Source organism: Sander lucioperca, chromosome 3 (assembly GCF_008315115.2).
Source record: "Sander lucioperca isolate FBNREF2018 chromosome 3, SLUC_FBN_1.2, whole genome shotgun sequence".
In the NCBI taxonomy this organism is placed as follows: Eukaryota; Metazoa; Chordata; class Actinopteri; order Perciformes; family Percidae; genus Sander; species Sander lucioperca.
Window position 1 is genome coordinate 4571143 of NC_050175.1, and position 22753 is coordinate 4593895.

Genomic DNA, 22753 nt, shown 5'->3' on the forward strand with positions numbered 1-22753 from the left:
TTTTTTTTAAAATTTGGGTATGGGAAATAGGCTAAAGAAATGTCTTGAACTACATTTTTCTAAATATACTTACATACCTTTACTAAAAGAACATGTTCAATGCAGGGCTTTTACTTGTAACGGAGTATTTTACAGTGTGGTATTAACGATATGAACAAGAGCTCATTGTTCCCTGAGAAGTCTGCAGGACGTTGGTGCACCGACTCAAGTCAAACTAATGAAAAAGGACTTCTTATTAAAATAAATTTACACCTCATACAGTGAAGAACTTTCTGATTCACCCCCAACCCAAAAAAATAAATACAGTCAACATTTTCACAGTAACACAAACTAAAAATAAAAATCGTTGAATAGAATTCATTGAGAAACCTAATCACTAGCTTAATTATGTTTGCAGGAAACTTTTTGTTTTTGAGTGCAAGAAGTTAAAATGTGTCGGAGAGGTGGTGAAAGTGATTGATGTGTATGGGGGACTTACAAAGTTCAGGATTTTGACAACCTCTCTGGGAACCATCACCTTATCTTGGTGGAGAGGTTTGTGAGTACCTATGAACCTGAGGGCTGTTGTCTGGAGCCTGGTGGTCCTGGTATGGTCTCCGATAGCAATGAGGTTTCAGGTGAGGGGCCAGACAAAGAATGGTTCAAAAACCCTTTGAATCAACGAGGAAGAGGTGGAGTTACCCTGCCCGGAGGAAGCCGGGCCCAGATGGAGCACTCGGCAGCGAGGGTCTGGTGGCGGGGTTTCCCAAGGAGCCAGGCCCGAAGAAGCAATGTAGCACCCCCCTCTCCATCCCATGGGCCCACCACCTGTGGGAGGAACTGCTGGGGTTGGGTGCGCTGCAAATTTTCATGCCATGGGACCTTTAAAGTTTAAAGTTTGTATACAAATTTTAAACAAATGATGGAATAATTTAGAAAGAAAAAGAAAAACTAGTTACTGAAGTGTTCATTCTTTTTTGGATGTTAAATATTAAGTGTTGCTTAAGAATTGCTTCAGAGTGTGTGTGATGGTGAACTGACTGAACTTTGATTTCAGCAGCTGATATTCAGTCAGTGTTTCTGTCCACAGGAGAGACTCTCAGACCTACAGAGAACACAGAGACACTGAGGAATCAGGCCAGAACCCAAACCCAGGATAGAGAGGATCAGTGAATGTGGTGTTGAAGGTGTGGAGGTGGATCAGTGAGTCAGAAGAGACTCTGTAGAAGGACAGAGTGCCAGCAGGACAGTCCACATACACTGCGACTCTGTGAGAGACAGAGGAGGGGGAGGAGGAAGAGGAAGAAGGGGAGGGGATGGATGTTTCTCTGTCACTGTGATAAACAGAGTAGCCATTATCATCAGCACAGACCAGACTCCAGGAATGATCATTCCCTCCAAACACACATTCTTTACTGTCTCCTCTCCTTCGGATTCCTCTGTAACTCACTGATATATGAACCCTTCCTCTCCACACGACCTCCCAGTAACAGCGACCAGTCAGACCATCTCTACACAGCAGCTGAGGCCACCAGTCAAACCTGTCTGGATGATCAGCATGTGACTGATACTCCTCTCTCACATATGTCACCATCCTGCTGTTTTTGGACAGTTTGAGTCTTCTGTGTAATGTGTTTGTGTCCAGTTCCAGTTCACAGACATCTGATGGAAAGAACAAGACACAATACAGCCGCAGGTTATTCATTATCTGTTGATTTATTAACAACTTTACTGACAATTACTGAAAGAAAAGCATTTAAACTGACCTTTCATATTCAGCTGTGAATAATGTTTAACAAACTTTAACTTCAACAATCCAGTTATATCAACATGAACAGTTACCGAACTCATCAGTAATATTCATTAATTTTTGGTGTTTTTATGAGGACTGATGATGACAGCTGATGGTCCAAGTCAATGCACTTGCATGTGCCTTGAGCCAGGCGGTAACAAATGGGGGCTCGTCCAGGATCGTTAGTGCTGGGAAACTGGTAAATGTAACATTTTCTTTGTCAGAGTGTTTCACAGATTTTGGCTTGCCCTGGTTTCTGTAGGGGGTTACAGGTTGACTTTATGTTGCTGGACTAGCTATATTCCAGTAAGTGTGTTTCTGAACTTTTTGGCCTGGTAATATTAACATATTTTCCTAAACTGCTAGGCAGAGTTGAGGGCTGGTAAGTCATTTGGAACCTATTCCTGAAAGGCATTAGCAATGCGGGGCACCAGTAGTCCCTATTTACCCCTTTTAGTGTTAGTTTTTGTGCAGTACGTGGTTAGAGCACTTCCAAAGGCTGCTCAGGTGCACTCCATGGTAGGTGATTTTTAGCATGTTGAAAGTTACCCGGGTTACTGGACTTTGTGCTTAATTTATATTGACGCTGATAACCCACGCTTAGCGCTGTTGTTACTGCTGATGAGCACTGCTCTCTGGCAGAAGTCAGGTTGCCTTGGGGAATTTGAGAAAACCATGGAGCTAACGAATGCTCTGTATTACCACTAATTACCCATGGAAGCCTGGCCCGGGTTGTGCGCACTGCAGAGCAACAGCTATTAGTTAGCAAGTGTGAGCACTATTGCTGTTGTTTGCTTCCGGCTAGCATTGCGCTGCTGTATGCAGAGGAAACACTTGAGCCATAGATGGAACTGCAACTGATTTGCACTGAAGCACGATACTAACTATCTCTCTGCAAAGGCAGACCGTGGAGACATTTTAATCACTCACAATTAAATATCGTCATATTTCACACCCTGAGTTGAAGTCCAGCCACACTTACAGAAAACAGATCAATCCTGATTGAAACTCTTTTGAAATTCATAATTGTACTTCAGTCAAGAAAATGTAAAAAGCTAGTGTAACATGCAGCTGAGTTCTTATTAAACAAACACACTCACACTTCCTCAGACCAGAACACAGTCTCTGTGGTCCACCATAGTCCAGTCTGCAGGAAGAAACAAAGTCACAATCAATTTCATACACACTCACTCATATCATCCATTAAACATTTGATAGAAAAACAGTGTGAAAGCAGCTTTTATCCATCTGTCCATACCTGAGAGTATCCAGTTTCCAGTTTGGATCCTCCAGTCCAGCAAACAGCAGATTAACTCCTGAGTCTCCTGGATGATTGTAGCTCAGGTCCAGCTCTCTCAGATGGGAGGGGTTGGAGCTCAGAGCTGAGGCCAGAGAAGCACAGCCTTTCTCTGAGATCAGACAGCCTGACAGACTGAAAATACACACAAAACTCTGTAAATTCTATAAATAGCTGTTCACTGTTTCCAACTTTAAACCAATCGTTTTGCCTTAACTTTGAAATAATTGCTTCATTATCTGCCTGGGGGGGGTCAGCCTTAATCTCAATGCATCATTAAGCCTAGTACTTAAATTCCATGTTTGTCCTGGCAATGATAATAATGTAAATAGGGATGCTAATTCAGAGTGTTTTTTCGGACAGCATTTTTGTTAGAAGCATACTTTCAGTGCTCTGCAACCGTGAACAGGTGGGAACTTGTCACGTCACACAGCTGCGATATTTTGTGCATTTCCGTGGACACACTTTCCTGGAACTGCTTGCACATTCGTGCAATCGACACAAGTCCGCAGCTGTCCATTCCCTTGAGTGCTCTGGTACCACGTAAACTTAGGACCATCCTTTTGTGCAAACTTTGTGTTTGTCATAAACAATCCATGACAAGGAGACTAGGGAGACTCTGGACAGACCTGGTAAGCCCAAATGGGTAGTGCGGGTATCTGGGAATGTCTAGAGGTGGTCCCTGTCCAATAGATATTTAACTCACACCTCCGGCAGAACTTTTCTGGCATCCCTGTGGAGGATGGGGGCATTAAACCCAAGTGGACAATGAAAGAACAGCGTGTTGGACACCAGTTGTCAGGGAAGCTGGCCCACTTAAGAAGAAGTCCTTCTGGGATATATTATCCCGTAGGACTTCGGAGGCAGTTGCAGGGTACCGACGAGCCTGAAGTGCTTCAGCCTCTGCCATGAGAGAGGCAAAGCAGCGGGTGTGGGAAAAGTTCGGAGAAGACATGGAGAAGGACTTTCAGTCTGCACCAAGGTTTTCTCTGGAAAATGGTCCGCCACCTCATGAAAGGGAAACGTGGAACTATCCAAGCTGTTAACAGTAAGGATAGGATGCTGTTGACCTCAAATGAGAAGGTAATTGGTCGGTGGAAGGAGCACTTTGAGGAACTCTGGAATCCAACTAACACACCCTCTATGGTAGAGGCAGGGCTTGAGGATGATGGGGGATCATCGTCAATTTCCCTGGTCACTAAGGCAGTTAAACAACTCTACAGTGGCAAATTCCCAGGGATTGATGAGATCCGTCCAGAAATGCTGAAAGCTCTGGGTGTGGAGGGGCTGTCTTGGATGACATGCCCCTTCAACATTACTTGGAAGTTTGGGACAGTGCCCACCGAGTGGCAGAACGAGGTGGTGGTTCCCCTGTTCAAAAAGGGGGACCAAAGAGTGTGTGCCAATTACAGGGGTATCACACTTCTCACCCTCTCTGTAAAAGTCTACTCCGAGGTGCTGGAAAGCTGGCCGATGGTCGAACCTCAGATTGAAGAGGATTAATGCAGATTCTGTCCTGGTCGTGGAACAACGGACCAGCTCTCCAGGATCCTGGTGGGGGCCTGGAATTATGCCCATCTATATCCATGGATGGTATCCATGTGTTTTGTTGATCTGGAGAAGGCATATGACCGGGTCCCCCAGGAGATACTGTGGGAGGTGCTACAGGAGTATGGGGTGAGGGGGTCCCTTCTCAGGGCTATACTGCCGCACTAAGGCAAAAGTTCGTAACTTTGATTTTTGGCAAAAATTAGTTATTGTAATTTTTTATCATGTAGACAAAAATCAAGTTTCAATTTGATTGTTTTTTGGGGGAAATAAGATGATGTTTTTGCCATAACTTCAAAAAGCCAAGGGGAAACTGTGGTAGAAGCCCTTAACGTCAGAGACTGCTTCATGCCTTCATTTCACGCTGCTGCTGAACACTCGAATGAAGTTACGGTGCGCTGCCCTGAAGTTATGTCACACTGCCTTGTTCTGACCGACCATCAAAGTAAACTGTACTGCCGCGCTGCAGTTACAGTGTTATGATGTATTATGCAATTAAATCACCTCACACACACACTAACTTCAATAAAGTGTGTGCAGTACATGTTTTGCAGTGCTTGCGTTTGTTAGATTATTGACATCTAGGTTTGAAGAATGACATAATCTTGAGGGAAAATGATGCAGGAGATGGCTTTGAAACGTAAATGCCAAGATCAAGGTAATTAGAATGACACACGGGTGCATAAAAAAAAGATAATCTTGGTAGCCTAACTTAAAATCCAGTAATAGCTAGCGGTAGCCTTTAGCTAGTGATGCAAACTAGTAGCCTAGGCTAACCTACTTGACAAACTAGACACAAACAATTTGCAAGCCATAATCAACAACTTATCCAGTAACACGCGGTGCATTATTTAGAGCATGGCTTGTAGGATATCTTAATTCACAGCCCGTAATACAAGGCTACATGTACAACTGAAATAAAATTTGCTTCTCATAGGCTAGCTCTCGCCTGCCAATGACAGTCCACTGACTGAAAACTAAGCGAGTTGGTTGGAGCCGCAACGACACACCTTCCACACCCACCCATACACCAGCAGCAGAAATGTAGTAATTTAGAGCACCCTCCCTTTTGTTGAACCCTAGTTAAAATCCATGCCAAACAACCTACGAGAAAGCAAATCCATTAAATCCACCACAAGTTTTTAAAACTTACTGCCGGCTAGTCAAACCTCCCAGGTTGTTACAGGCTGTCAATACTATCTATGCAATCTTAGAGTTTAGTGTAGCTGTGGGTTAGTGGGGAAATTAAAGACACACATACCCCATTTCCATTCACCTCTAACCATTCTTTCATTTCCATTATCCAATTCAATGAATTAATTAAATAGCAGCAATTAAACTTTGTTGTCAGACTCCTTTACTTTAAATTCCTCATATAAAATGACCAAATAAAGGCAACCAATGACATCCTAATCTTGCCTTATTTGTGTGGGAGATGTTTTATCATCATCTGCATTTGGTTCTAAGTTTCAATTCTATCCAGGAAAATGTATCAATACAGTGTTTATTCATAATTTTCGAAAAGACCTACACACATCATCAAAATGTATTCCTGTATACTGTATATGATACTAATGCAAATACTGCAAGTAAAATCCCAAGAAATATTAATTCCTACTATGTTTTCAGCAGACATTAAGATGCTACAATAGGATGATTCTGAAATATCTTTGCTGTTCTAGGCTACTGGTTATCCAAATAAACAAGCCAATGAGTCTAAATTAGTGCCTCATATCCAAACAGAAGAACTGCAATAAAACATCAAAACACTTAATTATGACGTCTGTCAGAGAGAGTGTTTGAATCAATCATGCGACTGCCTGTGTGGTACTAGTATGAGTACGAAATACAGAAAAAACTTATTGATTTATCATTTTCATATGATGTTGATAAATGTGAAGCCATCATAGTGAGTCCAATAAGGTTAATATTGCTTACATTTTAAAAAGGTATCATTGTTATCATAACATTGTGCTATAAAAAAGAAGTTAAGGTCTTTTGCCTTGGTATGACCGATTCATCGTGGGCAATGCTAAGGCAGAATACAGTAACTTCCGAAAAAGGGTCAAAGGTCAAATTTCAGTTCAAAAAATTTTTGTAGCTAGATTTATACAGGTATACACTACAAAATGTGAAAATTACAATATTATACCTATAACTCAATTGTCAGGACATTAAGATAACGTTAAAGTCATTTTTCTCAGTTTCACACTCTGGCGAGTTAAGGTATTTTGCCTTAGTAGGGCAGAATACAATCCCTCCGCCAGGGCTAAGCTTTGGCACCAATCCTGTTTGTGACATTCATGGACAGGATATCGAGGCATCGCCCTGGACGGGAGGGGTGGCAGTTCGGTGGGCTGGGGATCTCATCGCTGCTTTTTGCAGATTATGTGGTCCTGATCGGTCCGTGAAATTCAGCATTCACTGGATCGGTTTGCAGCCACGTGTGAAGTAGCTGGGATGAGGATCAGCACCTCTAAATTTAAGGCCATGGTTCTCAGAAGGAAACCTATGGAGTGCCTGCTCCAGGTAGGGAATGAGTCATTACCCCAAGTGAAGGAGTTCAAGTACCTCAGGGTCCTGTTCATGAGTGAGGGGACAATGGAGCGGGAGATTGGCTGAAGAATTGAAGCAGCGGGTGACGGTATTGCATTCACCGTTGTGACGAAAAGAGAGTTAAGCTGCAAGGCAAAGCTCTCGACCTACCGGTCAATTTTCGTTCCTACCCTCAGCTATGGTCATGAAGGCTGGGTCATGACCGAAAGAACTAAATCCTGGATACAAGCGGCTGGAATGAGTTTTCTCAGGAGAGGGGCAGGCTTCTCCCTTCGAGATAGGATAAGAAGCTCAGTCATCCGTGAGGTACTCGGAGAAAAGCTGCTGTTGCTTACAGGATCTTAACTACAGAATCTTAAAAAGACTAAAAGCCCTCAATAATTTAACATTCCAGATAACGCTTTACAAACAGAATTCTGACCTGAGAATTTCCAATCTGCAATCTGAAACCTCCAGTCCAGCAGACAGAATCTTTACTCCAGAATCCTGAAGCTCGTTGTTACTCAGGTCCAGCTCTCTCAGACTAGAGGACTGGGAGCTGATAACTGAGGACAGAGCTTCACAGCTTCTCTCTGACAGGTTACAGCCATTCAGCCTGAGGAGGAATCAGCAATTTAATATGAAAACTATCACAAACAACAGTTTTTTTTTTGTCTGACTAAAGAAAAATCTACATTTAATCTGGATAGTTATGTGTGCACGTACAGAGCTTTGTTGGAGGCTTTGACCACTGGCAGCAGCCTCAGAAGAGCCTCCTCTGAAGCAGAGTATTTCTTCAGGTCAAACACGTCCAGATCTTTTTCTGATGACAGTAAGATGAAGACCAGAGCTGACCACAGAGCAGGAGACAGTTCATCTGTGGAGAGACTTCCTGAACTCAAGGACTGTTGGATCTGCTCCACTAGAGAACAATCATTCAGTTCATTCAGACAGTGGAACAGATTGATGCTTTTCTCTGGAGACAGATTTTCACAGAGCTTGTTTTTGATGTACTGGACTGTTTCCTGATTGGTCTGTGAAATACTTCCTTTTAGTGTCAGCAGGCCTCGTAGGTGTTTCTGATTGGTCTCTAGTGAAAGACCCAGAAGGAAGCGGAGGAACAAGTCCAGGTGTCCATTTGGACTCTGTAAGGCCTTGTCCACAGCACTCTGGTAGAAACGTGCGGTTTTGTCTCTGAACACTTTTGGCCACCAGGATGTTGTTTGTTCTTCTGTCAGCAGGTTGACTCCAGAGTTGATGAATGTCAGATGGACATGAAGAGCAGCCAGAAACTCCTGAACACTCAGATGGATGAAGCAGAACACCTTGTCCTGGTACAGTCCTCTCTCCTCTTTAAAGATCTGCGTGAACACTCCTGAGTACACTGAGGCTGCTCTGATATCGATGCCACACTCTGTCAGGTCTGATTCATAGAAGATCAGGTTGCCTTTCTGCAGCTGCTCAAAAGCCAGTTTTCCCAGAGACTCGATCATCTTCCTGCTCTCTGGACTCCAGTGTGGATCCATCTCAGCTCCTCCATCATACTTGATGTTCTTCACTTTGGACTGAACCACCAGGAAATGGATGTACATCTCAGTCAAGGTCTTGGGCAGCTCTCCTCCCTCTCTGGTTTTCAATTCATCCTCCAGAACTATAGCAGTGATCCAGCAGAAGACTGGGATGTGGCACATGATGTGGAGGCTTCGTGATGTCCTGATGTGGGAGATGATTCTGCTGGCCTGCTCCTCATCTCTGAATCTCTTTCTGAAGTACTCCTCCTTCTGAGGGTCAGCAAACCCTCTGACCTCTGTCACCATGTCAACACACTCAGGAGGGATCTGATTGGCTGCCGCAGGTCGTGTGGTTATCCAGAGGCGAGCAGAGGGAAGCAGTTTCCCCCTGATGAGGTTTGTCAGCAGTACATCCACTGAGGTGGACTCTGTAACATCAGTCAGGACCTCAGTGTTGAGGAAGTCCAGAGGAAGTCGGCACTCATCCAAACCGTCAAAGATGAACACAATCAGGAACTCTTCAAACCTGCAGATTCCTGCTTCTTTGATTTCACTAAAGAAGTGATGAACAAGTTCCACCAAGCTGAACTTTTTCTCTATCAGCACATTCAGCTCTCTGAAGGTGAATGGAAATGTGAACTGGATGTCCTGGTTGGCTTTGTCTTCAGCCCAATCCAGAGTGAACTTCTGTGTTAAGACTGTTTTCCCGATGCCAGCCACTCCCGTTGTCATCACTGTTCTGATTGGTTCATGTCTTCCAGGTGGCCTTTTAAAGATGTCTTCTTGTCTGATTTTTGTTTCTGATCCATCTGGTTTCCTGGATGCTGTTTCAATCTGTCTGACCTCGTGTTGATTATTAACCTTTGCAGTCCCTCGCTTTGTGATGTAGAGCTCTGTGTACATCTGATTCAGAAGGGTTGGGTTTCCTGCTTTAGCAATCCCCTCAAACACAGACTGGAACTTCTTCAAGTTAGACTTCAGTTTATGTCGGCACTCTGGAGCATGTGTTTCTGAATAAACAAAGAAAAAATGTAATCTGTGAGTCGATCGTACAGAATATCACATAATTTAAACATTTAAGTGTGGGTAGTTTTTCCTCGATTAGTTTTATTAAGAGTTTGGAAATGTAAACTTCTTCCATGTTGTCTCTCCTCTTTCCAGCATGTTAAATCGGTTAAAATTCGTACTGCTCTGCAGACAGTCAGCCAGCTCGTCCTGCTTCATTCTCCTCAGAAAGTGCAGTGTTATCTTCAGAAATGCCTCTCTGCTGCTCCTCCTCTGTTCTTCATCCTCGCCGTCCACCACCTCTTTATTTTCCCTCTGACTTTTGAAGGAATCTGGGTAATCTGGACTAAGAACCTTCTGGATCCTCTTCAGCTCCTTCTTCACAAAAGTGATGATGTTCTCCTCCAGCAGCTGGCACAGAACAATAAACTGAATATTTAATTTAAAGAATACAACATTTGATTTATCTTTCAGTCCGAAGACCTGCTAGTCTAAACAAAGCAGCATGGAGACTAGGGTTGGGTACCGTTTGGATTTTTACGAAAAATATGCCATTTTAAAAGAAGCCTACATTAACGGTAGCTAGCTAACGGTAGACTACAGAGAAAGTGTGATATTTTTATTTATATCTATCAGCTGTGATAGTAGAGTGCATGTCCAAGAATAGCACGGACACGCGCTTCGCACCGCGAGCGGGCACGTGCGCCACTCGGCAGAAAAGGGAGAAAGAAAAAAAGAGTCTGCCGCTGACCGGAGCGACAGAGGGAAAATATTTCAGTCGGAACCGAAATGAGGAACCGAAACTTGCGTTCTAATCCGGTCCGAATACTACCGTTTGCGTAGGAACTGGTTCCATAGTGGAACCGGGTTTCGGTACCCAACCCTAATGGAGACTACCCGGACCTGAATTATAGTTTAGAATTTAATCTGTAGTTGATAATAAAATGTGTTTGTATGTGTACACACCATAAATATGGAGTCCAGTTCTGATTGATGCTGCTGACCAGACTGATCACTGGAAAACTCTGACCTCTTCTGCTGAACACTGTGGAGAAAAAAATTATTTAAGGACATTTAATGACTTAACACCTGACTTAACAAGGACAGTAACAGTTAACATTCCCAATAACAGTATTACTAACAACTTTGTGTCTGTTTCTGGCGGTCGTAGATTTTGCTTTTGGGCCTTGTAGATGGTTCACTATAGAGGATGGTGTTTGAGGAACGTTTTGCCAGCTTTGATCGTCCCTAACTCTTCTAGGAATAGTCTCCTTTTTGAAGAATATTCTCTGCTTCCAGGGGGTGTATTTGTATTTCATAGCTGCCCCTGAGAGAAAGGCGATAGACGCTCAATGGTGTTTTAAGCCCCCAACGTCTCCTTCAAGGCAAGGCTGCGACCGTTGACTTCAAGGCACCTAACCCTAACCCTGCTGTGTTCCAAGCTCTGGTTAATGACGTGCAGCTCATTTTCTTTGTATTTGTCTACCTGGATGACATTAACATCTTTTCCAAGTCCTAAGAGAAGCATGTCCTCCATGTCCAGTCAGTCCTGCAATGCCTACTGGAGAACTCTCTGTTTTAGTCAAGGTTGAAGTATTCCTCCAATGTCTCCTTCCTGGGTTAGGTTACATCAGGGCTCAAGGTAGTGTTTAGGCAGTCCTGGCTAAAGTAACAGTAGTCACCTCCCGGCCAGTTTACCAAGCTTTGCCAACTTTTACCGCGAATTCATCCACAACTACAGTTCCATCGCCACCCCTCTCACTGCTCTCACTCCTCCAAAGTGCTCTTCAGCTGGACCCTAGCTGCTGAAAAAGCATTCCAGACTCTCAAGTCCCTATTCATCTCCACCTCCCTCCTCCAACTACCAGAGCCCGACTGACAGTTTACTGTAAAGATGGAAGCTTCCGATGTGGGTGTAGGGGCCGTTTTGTCTCAATGTGCGGCCTCTGACCAGAAATTCCACCCCTGTGGCTTCTTCTTTCAGTGCCTCTCAGTCTTAGGCCAATAGGAATTAGGACGTCAGCAACAGAGAACTGCTGGCTGTCAAATTACCTCTGGAGGAATGGTGGCACTGGCTAGTTTCTCACACGGTTCCCCTTCTCTCTCTCCTACCCGCCAGGGTCCTGCAATGCTTCATCACGGCAGTTTCAGGATAAGGAAGATTCTGGCACGGGTCTGACTCCAATCTCCCAGCCCCCCTGTTTTGTCTCCACACTCAGTTGGGACATCGAGGAGAGAGTTAGGTCTGCCATTAACGGACGTCCTTGGTTCAATGCTTGCCCTCCTGATCAGCTTTTCGTGCAAAAACAGATTTTTTGGGCAAGTAAAGGTGGATAAAGCTGGCGAGGCTAAGCGAAGTATATAATAACACTTACGCTCTAAAACGGAATTATGGTTACAAAATGTGGAAGTGCCTTAGTTCAGGCAAAGTTTAAGGTCAATAATCAAATGATGGTTACACACACACAAACGCACACATGCACGCAAGCACGCACGCACGCACGCACGCACACATAATTACTTTTTATACACATTTTTTAAACAATTCTTACCGTCCATCAGCAGGTTGTCCTGTTTTAAGGTCAATAGGACGATCCATAGACCATTCACTCTTAATGGACACACAGCTGGGATAGTCTGGTCTCTGCTGCTGCATCCTGATACAAACAAACAACATATAAATGTATTTGTCACATTAAATAGTACAAGGTACAATTGTAGTCAAATGTAATCCCATCAGCTCCTTTAACTTGTGCATGATTCAGGCAGTACCCTCATTTAGGATCCTAGTGGCCTGAGAGCAGAAGCTCCTCTTGACTAACTAAAATATTAGAAGCAAGGTTCAATCATTGTGTTTTGCTGCACTTCAGCGATCACTTACAGTTGTCTCTCTGCAGTAACCTGATTTGTTAATTGGTGTTCCATGTAGGCATGTGCATGACAAAGACACATTTTTACCTATAGCCAAATGATGGTTGAACACAGAACACACGCATGCACGCACACACACACACACACACACACACACACACACACACACACACACACACACACACACACACACACACACACACACACACACACACACACACACAGGCAGCAATGTGACCACTGACTTGCTGCATGTTTACCTGCATTTACAGTAACCGATTTCTCTGACTAACCTCTTTTTGTGTTCATGTAAACACACATTTTTATCTTCAGTCAACTAATGGATCGGTTAAAGACATCCTCAGACTCTAAGTCCAGAACAATTTGTAGGTTTAGGACAGTTTAGGTGAAGCAACAACAGAAGCAGACTGATGTTGGTGAATGTGTTGACTTAATTCAATTCAATTCAATTCAATTTTATTTATAGTATCAAATCATAACAAGAGTTATCTCGAGACACTTTACAGATAGAGTAGGTCTAGACCACACTCTATAAAGCCCCAACAATTCCAATAGTTCCCCCAAGAGCAAGCATTAGCAGTGGCTATTGCGACAGAGGCGAGGAAAAACTCCTTTTTAGGAAGAAACCTCGGCAGACCCAGACTCTTGGTGGGCGGTGTCTGACGGTTGGGGTTATGACGGTACGGGATGTAGCGTGGCACAGCAGAGCATGGGTGGACGCGGTGGACGCAGCAGGACGTAGCCGGACATTGCAGGGAATCGCAGAGCGTAGCAGGGTGTAGCAGGTCCATAGCCACAGCTGCACCCAAGACCCAGGTCTTGGTGTCACCCTAATCCGAGGCGATGTTCTGGGCTTACTCTGTCTCACAATCACATCTCTTGATAAAGTGGTGGTGTCATGGACCGGGTACTCTTAATGGACACACATCTGGGTCCAGGACAAGTTTGCAGGAGAGCACATAGTCAGTTTGGGCTAGATCCCAGTAAAGTGTTGGATTACGCATCGTGTACCCACACATATTAAATTCTTACCGTCCATCAGCAGGTTGTCCTGTTTTAAGGTCAATAGGACGATCCATAGACCATTCACTCTTAATGGACACACAGCTGGGATAGTCTGGTCTCTGCTGCTGCATCCTGATACAAACAACAACACTTTCATTTATTTGTCATATTAAATTGTATAAGGTACAATTCCAGACTCACGCAGTGTCCTCATTCAGGAAGTTAGTGGTGTAATGTATTGTAGTGGGTATACTGTACCACATACAGTAAGTAAGTAAGTAAGTAAAGTTTATTTCTATAGCACATTTAAAAACAGCTCGCGCTGACCAAAGTGCTGTACATAGCGCATTAGCCACAGGGTCATAAAATAAAATAAAATACACTTACAAATCAGTGATTTAGGCTAAAACGACATCAAAAGACAAACACTTATTTACAAACATAGCAGGATAAGACAATTAAGATGCCGGGAAGGCCGATGTAAAAAGGTGAGTTTTGAGCCTGGCTTTGAATATCACAATTGAAGGTGCATTTCTGATGTCAGGTGGCAGTCGGTTCCACAGCTGAGGGCCAGCAACAGAAAAGGCTCTGTCACCTTTTGTGGTTAAGCCGGGACCGTGGGACATGGAGGAGACCTTGGCTGGAGGATCTGAGGGACCTGGGAGCTACGTGGGGGTGAATGATATCTGCTATGTAGCTGGGGGCCAGGGCATGAACAGCTTTAAAAACCTTCAACAGTATTTTAAATTGTATCCCAGACTGGACTGGAAGCCAGTGCAAGGAGGCTAGGACAGGTTTAATGTGTTCACGCTTTTTGTGTTTGCGATATATATATATATATAATTATAAATATTTTTTTCCTGGCTCAGAATGGGCCTTTGGGGGGGGGGAGCAGATCAAAGTGTGGGGTCTGGGTGTCCTCCCCCAGGGTTATTGTGAGCGTTAAAGACTAATATCCTGCATTCTGATACACTTTTATGCACCAATTTATGGTGGGAAAACCTTTATTTATCCTATGAGAAGGAAAACACAGATGACAATCCAAATATCTCAAAAATATATAAAGGAATATAAAGCAGTAAGAGGCTTTCACATCAGAGACCTGAGCCTGGATCACAAACGTTGACCCCAAAGCAACGAGGACAAAATCACACTATACACTACATACTACACACTACACACTACACACTATGCACTACACACTACACACCACACTATGTACTACACACTACATACTACACACTACACCCTACACAATACACACACTACACACTACACACTACACACTACACCCTAAACACTACACACTACACACTACGTACTACACACTACACACTACACACTACACACTACACACTACACACTACACACTACGTACTACACACTACACACTACACACTACGTACTACACACTACACACTACACACTACGCACTACACACTACACACTACACACTACACACTACACACTACACACTACACACTACATACTACACACTACATACTACACACTACACACTACACACTACACACTACACACTACACACTACAAACTACACACTACACACTACACACTACACACTACACACTACACACTACACACTACACACTACATACTACACACTACACACTACACACTACACACTACACACTACACACTACACACTACACACTACACACTACATACTATACACTACACACTACATACTACACACTACACACTACAAACTACATACTACATACTACATATTACACACTACATACTACACACTACACACTACACACTACACACTACATACTACACACTACACACTACACACTACGCACTACACACTACGCACCACACTATGTACTACACACTACACACTACACACTACGTACTACACACTACACACTACGTACTACACACTACACACTACACACTACGTAGTACACACTACACACACCCTACACACACACTACACACTATGTACTACACACTATACACTCTACACTACGTACTACACACTACACACTACGTACTACACACTACACACACCCTACACACACTACACACTATGTACTACACCCTAGACACTACGCACACACTACACACTACGCACTAAACACTAGACACTATGCACACACTACACACTGCGTACTACACACTACACACTACGTACTACACACTACGTACTACACACTACACACTACGCACTACACACTACGCACACACTACACATTACGTACTACACACTACATACTACACACTACGTACTACACACTACACACTACGTACTACACACTACACACTACAAACTACATACTACATATTACACACTACATACTACACACTACACACTACACACTACATACTACACACTACACACTACACACTACACACTACGCACTACACACTACGCACCACACTATGTACTACACACTACACCCTACACACACTACACACTATGTACTACACACTACACACTACACACTACGTACTACACACTACACACTACGTAGTACACACTACACACACCCTACACACACACTACACACTACGTACTACACACTACACACACCCTACACACACTACACACTATGTACTACACACTACACACTACGCACACACTACACACTACGTACTACACCCTAGACACTACGCACACACTACACACTACGCACTAAACACTAGACACTATGCACACACTACACACTGCGTACTACACACTACACACTACGTACTACACACTACGTACTACACACTACACACTACGCACTACACACTACGCACACACTACACATTACGTACTACACACTACATACTACACACTACGTACTACACACTACACACTATGTACTACACCCTAGACACTACGCACACACTACACACTACGCACTAAACACTAGACACTATGCACACACTACACACTGCGTACTACACACTACACACTACGTACTACACACTACGTACTACACACTACACACTACGCACTACACACTACACACTATGCACACACTACACACTACATACTACACACTACGTACTACACACTACACACTACGTACTACACACTACACACTACGTACTACACACTACATACTACACACTACATACTACACACTACGCACTACACACTACACACCACACTATGTACTACACACTACATACTACACACTACACACTACACACTACGTACTACACACTACACACTACACACTACACCCTACACACTACACACTACACACTACATACTACACACTACACACTACGCACTACACACTACACACCACACTATGTACTACACACTACATACTACACACTACACACTACGTACTACATACTACATACTACACACTACACACTACACACTACATACTACACACTACACACTACACAATACACACTACACACTACACACTACGCACTACACACTACGCACACACTACACATTACGTACTACACACTACATACTACACACTACGTACTACACACTACGCACACACTACACATTACGTACTACATACTACACACTACACACTACACACTACATACTACACACTACACACTACACACTACATACTACACACTACACACTACACAATACACACTACACACTACACACTACGCACTACACACTACGCACACACTACACATTACGTACTACACACTACATACTACACACTACGTACTACACACTACGCACACACTACACATTACGTACTACATACTACACACTACACACTACACACTACATACTACACACTACACACTACACACTACACACTACACACTACATACTACACACTACACACTACACAATACACACTACACACTACACACTACGTACTACACACTACGCACACACTACACATTACGTACTACATAGTACACACTACACACTACACACTACATACTACACACTACACACTACACACTACACACTACATACTACACACTACACACTACACACTACACACTACACACTACACACTACATACTACACACTACACACTACACAATACACACTACACACTACACACTACACAATACACACTACACACTAAACACTACGTACTACACACTACACACTACACAATACACACTACACACTACATACTACACACTACGCACTACACACTACACACCACACTATGTACTACACACTACATACTACACACTACACACTACACACTACGTACTACACACTACACACTACACCCTACACACTACACACTACACACTACATACTATACACTACATACTACACACTACACACTACGCACTACACACTACACACCACACTATGTACTACACACTACATACTACACACTACACACACTACACACTACGTACTACATACTACATACTACACACTACACACTACACACTACATACTACACACTACACAATACACACTACACACTACACACTACGCACTACACACTACGCACACACTACACATTACGTACTACACACTACATACTACACACTACGTACTACACACTACGCACACACTACACATTACGTACTACATACTACACACTACACACTACACACTACATACTACACACTACACACTACACACTACACACTACACACTACATACTACACACTACACACTACACAATACACACTACACACTACACACTACGTACTACACACTACGCACACACTACACATTACGTACTACATAGTACACACTACACACTACACACTACATACTACACACTACACACTACACACTACACACTACATACTACACACTACACACTACACAATACACACTACACACTAAACACTACGTACTACACACTACACACTACACACTACACAATACACACTACACACTACATACTACACACTACGCACTACACACTACACACCACACTATGTACTACACACTACATACTACACACTACACACTACACACTACGTACTACACACTACACACTACACACTACACACTACACCCTACACACTACACACTACACACTACATACTATACACTACATACTACACACTACACACTACGCACTACACACTACACACCACACTATGTACTACACACTACATACTACACACTACACACACTACACACTACACACTACGTACTACATACTACATACTACACACTACACACTACACACTACATACTACACACTACACAATACACACTACACACTACACACTACGCACTACACACTACGCACACACTACACATTACGTACTACACACTACATACTACACACTACGTACTACACACTACATACTACACACTACACATTACGTACTACATACTACACACTACACACTACACACTACACACTACACAATACACACTACACACTACACACTACGCACTACACACTACGCACACACTACACATTACGTACTACACACTACATACTACACACTACGTACTACACACTACGCACACACTACACATTACGTACTACATACTACACACTACACACTACATACTACACACTACACACTACACACTACACACTACATACTACACACTACACACTACACACTACACACTACATACTACACACTACACACTACACACTACATACTACACACTACACACTACACAATACACACTACACACTACACACTACGTACTACACACTACGCACACACTACACACTACACACTACACAATACACACTACACACTAAACACTACGTACTACACACTACACACTACACAATACACACTACACACTACATACTACACACTACGCACTACACACTACACACCACACTATGTACTACACACTACATACTACACACTACACACTACACACTACGTACTACACACTACACACTACACACTACACACTACACCCTACACACTACACACTACACACTACATACTATACACTACATACTACACACTACACACTACGCACTACACACTACACACCACACTATGTACTACACACTACATACTACACACTACACACACTACACACTACACACTACGTACTACATACTACATACTACACACTACACACTACACACTACATACTACACACTACACACTACACAATACACACTACACACTACACACTACGCACTACACACTACGCACACACTACACATTACGTACTACACACTACATACTACACACTACGTACTACACACTACGCACACACTACACACTACACACTACACACTACATACTACACACTACACACTACGTAGTACACACTACACACTAAACACTATGTACTACACACTACACACTACACACTACACACTACATACTACACACTGCCTATTGCAGTGTTTCTCAACCTTTTTTGAGCCACGGCACATTTTTTACATTAAAAAAATCCCGCGGCACACCACCAACCAAAAATGTTACAAAATACTTTTACTTTTACTCCACTACAGTTTCTAAATAAAATGTATACTTTTACTCCACTACATCTCCCTTGAGCATCTTAGTTACTCGTTACTACAAAATAAAATCAGAAGTAATTTGTTACACTGGAAAAAAAGCAGCAGGACTCCCTCCTCTCTGTCCTCACCCTGCCTCATAGCAGAGTCCTCACCTGCAGGGAGAGATGCTTTCTGTCACTACAACAAGCTTATAGTGACACATGGACTGTGCAAAGCTTTTGGAGCCCAAGCCCTGAATGTTCAATTTAGAGTATTGAAGACCACATTTGCTTGGCATTGCTGGGGATCCTTGTTTGCATTAAGAACAGCCCACATTATTATGGGATGGATTTATATGTAGACAACCCTTTCTCATTCTCAACTAGTCAACATACTGATGCTTGGACAATGGCTCTCAGCGTCACATACCGACACACAAGGCACCTTTTAGCATCTGTATGGATGCACCGGGCAGAGCAGCAGCTACATCGTGGCGCTGTAGTATTAAAGACTGAAAATCTGCATATGGGAGGCAGGTTGGGGGGGTGGATGGGTCAAACAAAACATCCTTTAACCTAGGTGACCGGGGTTCATGCCCTGTTCTTGTCCCGTGTGTCACTTAAACGTACATATTTACCCCTAATTTAAAGTCCATAATTTATTCCCTTTGGGTTTACCAAAACAGCAAAAATACACGGGTAGGGGTAAGGGTAAGTTTAAATGTCATATTTCATCAATCACAATGATTTCTTCTGTTAGATTTAGAATACATTGAGCTTTTTTTGACCAGATGGAGTTCTTTACTATATATGCCGGAGACGGCAAGACAAGCAGGAGCATCTTGCAAAGGTTATTTCGTCAGCCTCATAGGCAGACAACATTTTCTGGAAATGCACAGTGGCAGGCTTGGGTCTCATTGTGGGGTTGAAAAAACCAACCCGTTCTAACTCCGAACTCGTAAAATACAGACGTTTGGACAGTGGCTGTCAGCTTCTGAAGAGACGAAAAAGGCGTTCTTCAGCTTGTTTGTAGAACGTAGCGGGGAGAGCAGCAGCTAGACGGGGTTTAGAGAGGAGTATGTAAGGGGGAAATTCCGCATAGGGAGGTTGGTCGGGGTGGTGGATGGGTCAAACACAGGACTTTCACCCAGGAGACCGGGGCTCGTGTCCCGCTTGTCACGTTTCCTAAAATCGCTTTCTTCTTTAACCATCCCGTTATTCCAGCGTGTCACGGAAACGTAAGCCCACCCACGACCTTTTCCTTAACATAACCACGTCAAAAAGGACGCCAATAGTCCCGACCAAGCGCCTTTAGTTAAAGCACGTTATATGACGCTAAAGGAGAATTTTAGCGTCAATAACAACGACAAAGCGTTCGTATTTTACAAGATGGGAGAGAGAACCTGTTGAAAAAACACAACACGTGATCATCAGCAGGTATTACTGGCCTGGAATGGAGGCTGATATCCGCAAATGGGTAAGTTTATTTACATGAAGGCCAACTGAACAAAACAATCTGTCAAATTGAAACAGGAATTAAATGGATTCTATTAAAACACACGTGATCTATTTCCCTTACTTACTGTTTCTGCTTGACCAAATGCCTATGATATACATTCATTTGAATACTATTTGGCTTCAGATTGGTCAGTGCCCTGATTTCCAGGCAAAGCGTGCCAGTCTAAAAGAAAAAAACACAGTACAACCCAATAGAGGTGAGGTTATTTGTGCAATTAATATCCCATGCAGCTAAATGTGCTCACTAGCTTCTTCCTGTACAGATGTCTAATTATTCAACTCTTAACTTTTCGGAGACATTTGAACTAGATGGGATGGACCTCATGAAGCTGACTGTAACTGAGGGTGTAAATACAATGCATCTGTGTAATGGTTGCTTTTTTCACAAAGTGGCAGAGGCCTACCCTTTGAAGAAAAAAATCAGCAGAGGAGGTGACCAATTGTATTCTGGATTTTGTATGCAAATTTGGTGTACCTCAGAGACTGTTTCCAGACCAGGGGACAGAGTTCAAAAACCAGGTGTGTCATGACAAACATTGCTTATCTCTTACTGAGCTATACTGTAAATGCTGACCTTTGTTCTGCAAAATTAAATTTAAGGTGAATGCTAGGCTCTGTAAAGTAAATCTGGTATGCAGCGTTCAAAATTAACTTTTTGTCCACCAGCTAAATGGCTAGTGAATGTTAAAATGTTACTTTTTTTGGCTGGTGAGGCTGGTGAGGCTGGTGAGCTGATTGTTGTGGGCTGGTCTGGGTCTCAAAAGTACAGGGCTGATTTTTTACCCCAGTCCAGCCCTGCTTTCAATCAAACCAAATTTGGGTCAAAGTTAAAAGATGGCTGTGTTTTGGATGAAATGCATGACGGCCGAGTTGTTGCAAGCTGTCCGACCAGTTCTGACACTCCCTACATTTTTCACTGATTTCAGATTACAATCTGCTGTTGGGTCTACCTGAGCAGTAATACATGCAAATCATTCTCAAACCACTCTTCAAAAAAACTTCTATATTAAACAGATACTGTGAAACAACCCAGAAACATTTCTCCAGTCCAACAGTGATACAGCAACAATGTGATCAAAATGATCCTGTTGATCAAACATTTACAGATTCCTCTGGTTGGATTCTCACCTGCTGAACTCACTTTAGGTCGACTCATAGACACTTTTCACCTTCCTGTGTCGAGGAAACGTTTGGAGAGACGGAGCTGCTCATTGTCCCTTGTCAGTCCTGGCGTCTGTGTGCATTTGATTTTAGGACACCGTCACAGCCTCACAACTTCAGAGTCAGAGTGACTTCAG

General features: G+C 43.1%; 1 protein-coding gene across 1 annotated transcript; it reads right to left on the minus strand.

The window, feature by feature from the left end:
* Window positions 1-1084: 1084 nt before the first annotated feature.
* On the minus strand, window positions 1085-22753 carry LOC116056314 (NLR family CARD domain-containing protein 3-like). Its single transcript, XM_035999160.1, has 10 exons — window positions 22584-22753; window positions 13592-13696; window positions 12220-12324; window positions 10634-10712; window positions 9850-10078; window positions 7878-9672; window positions 7594-7767; window positions 3030-3203; window positions 2872-2918; window positions 1085-1641 (listed from the first exon to the last, which is right to left on the minus strand). Exons 2-10 carry the CDS (start codon window positions 13693-13695, stop codon window positions 1085-1087), a joined length of 3264 nt encoding a protein of 1087 aa, XP_035855053.1. The 5' UTR covers window position 13696; window positions 22584-22753.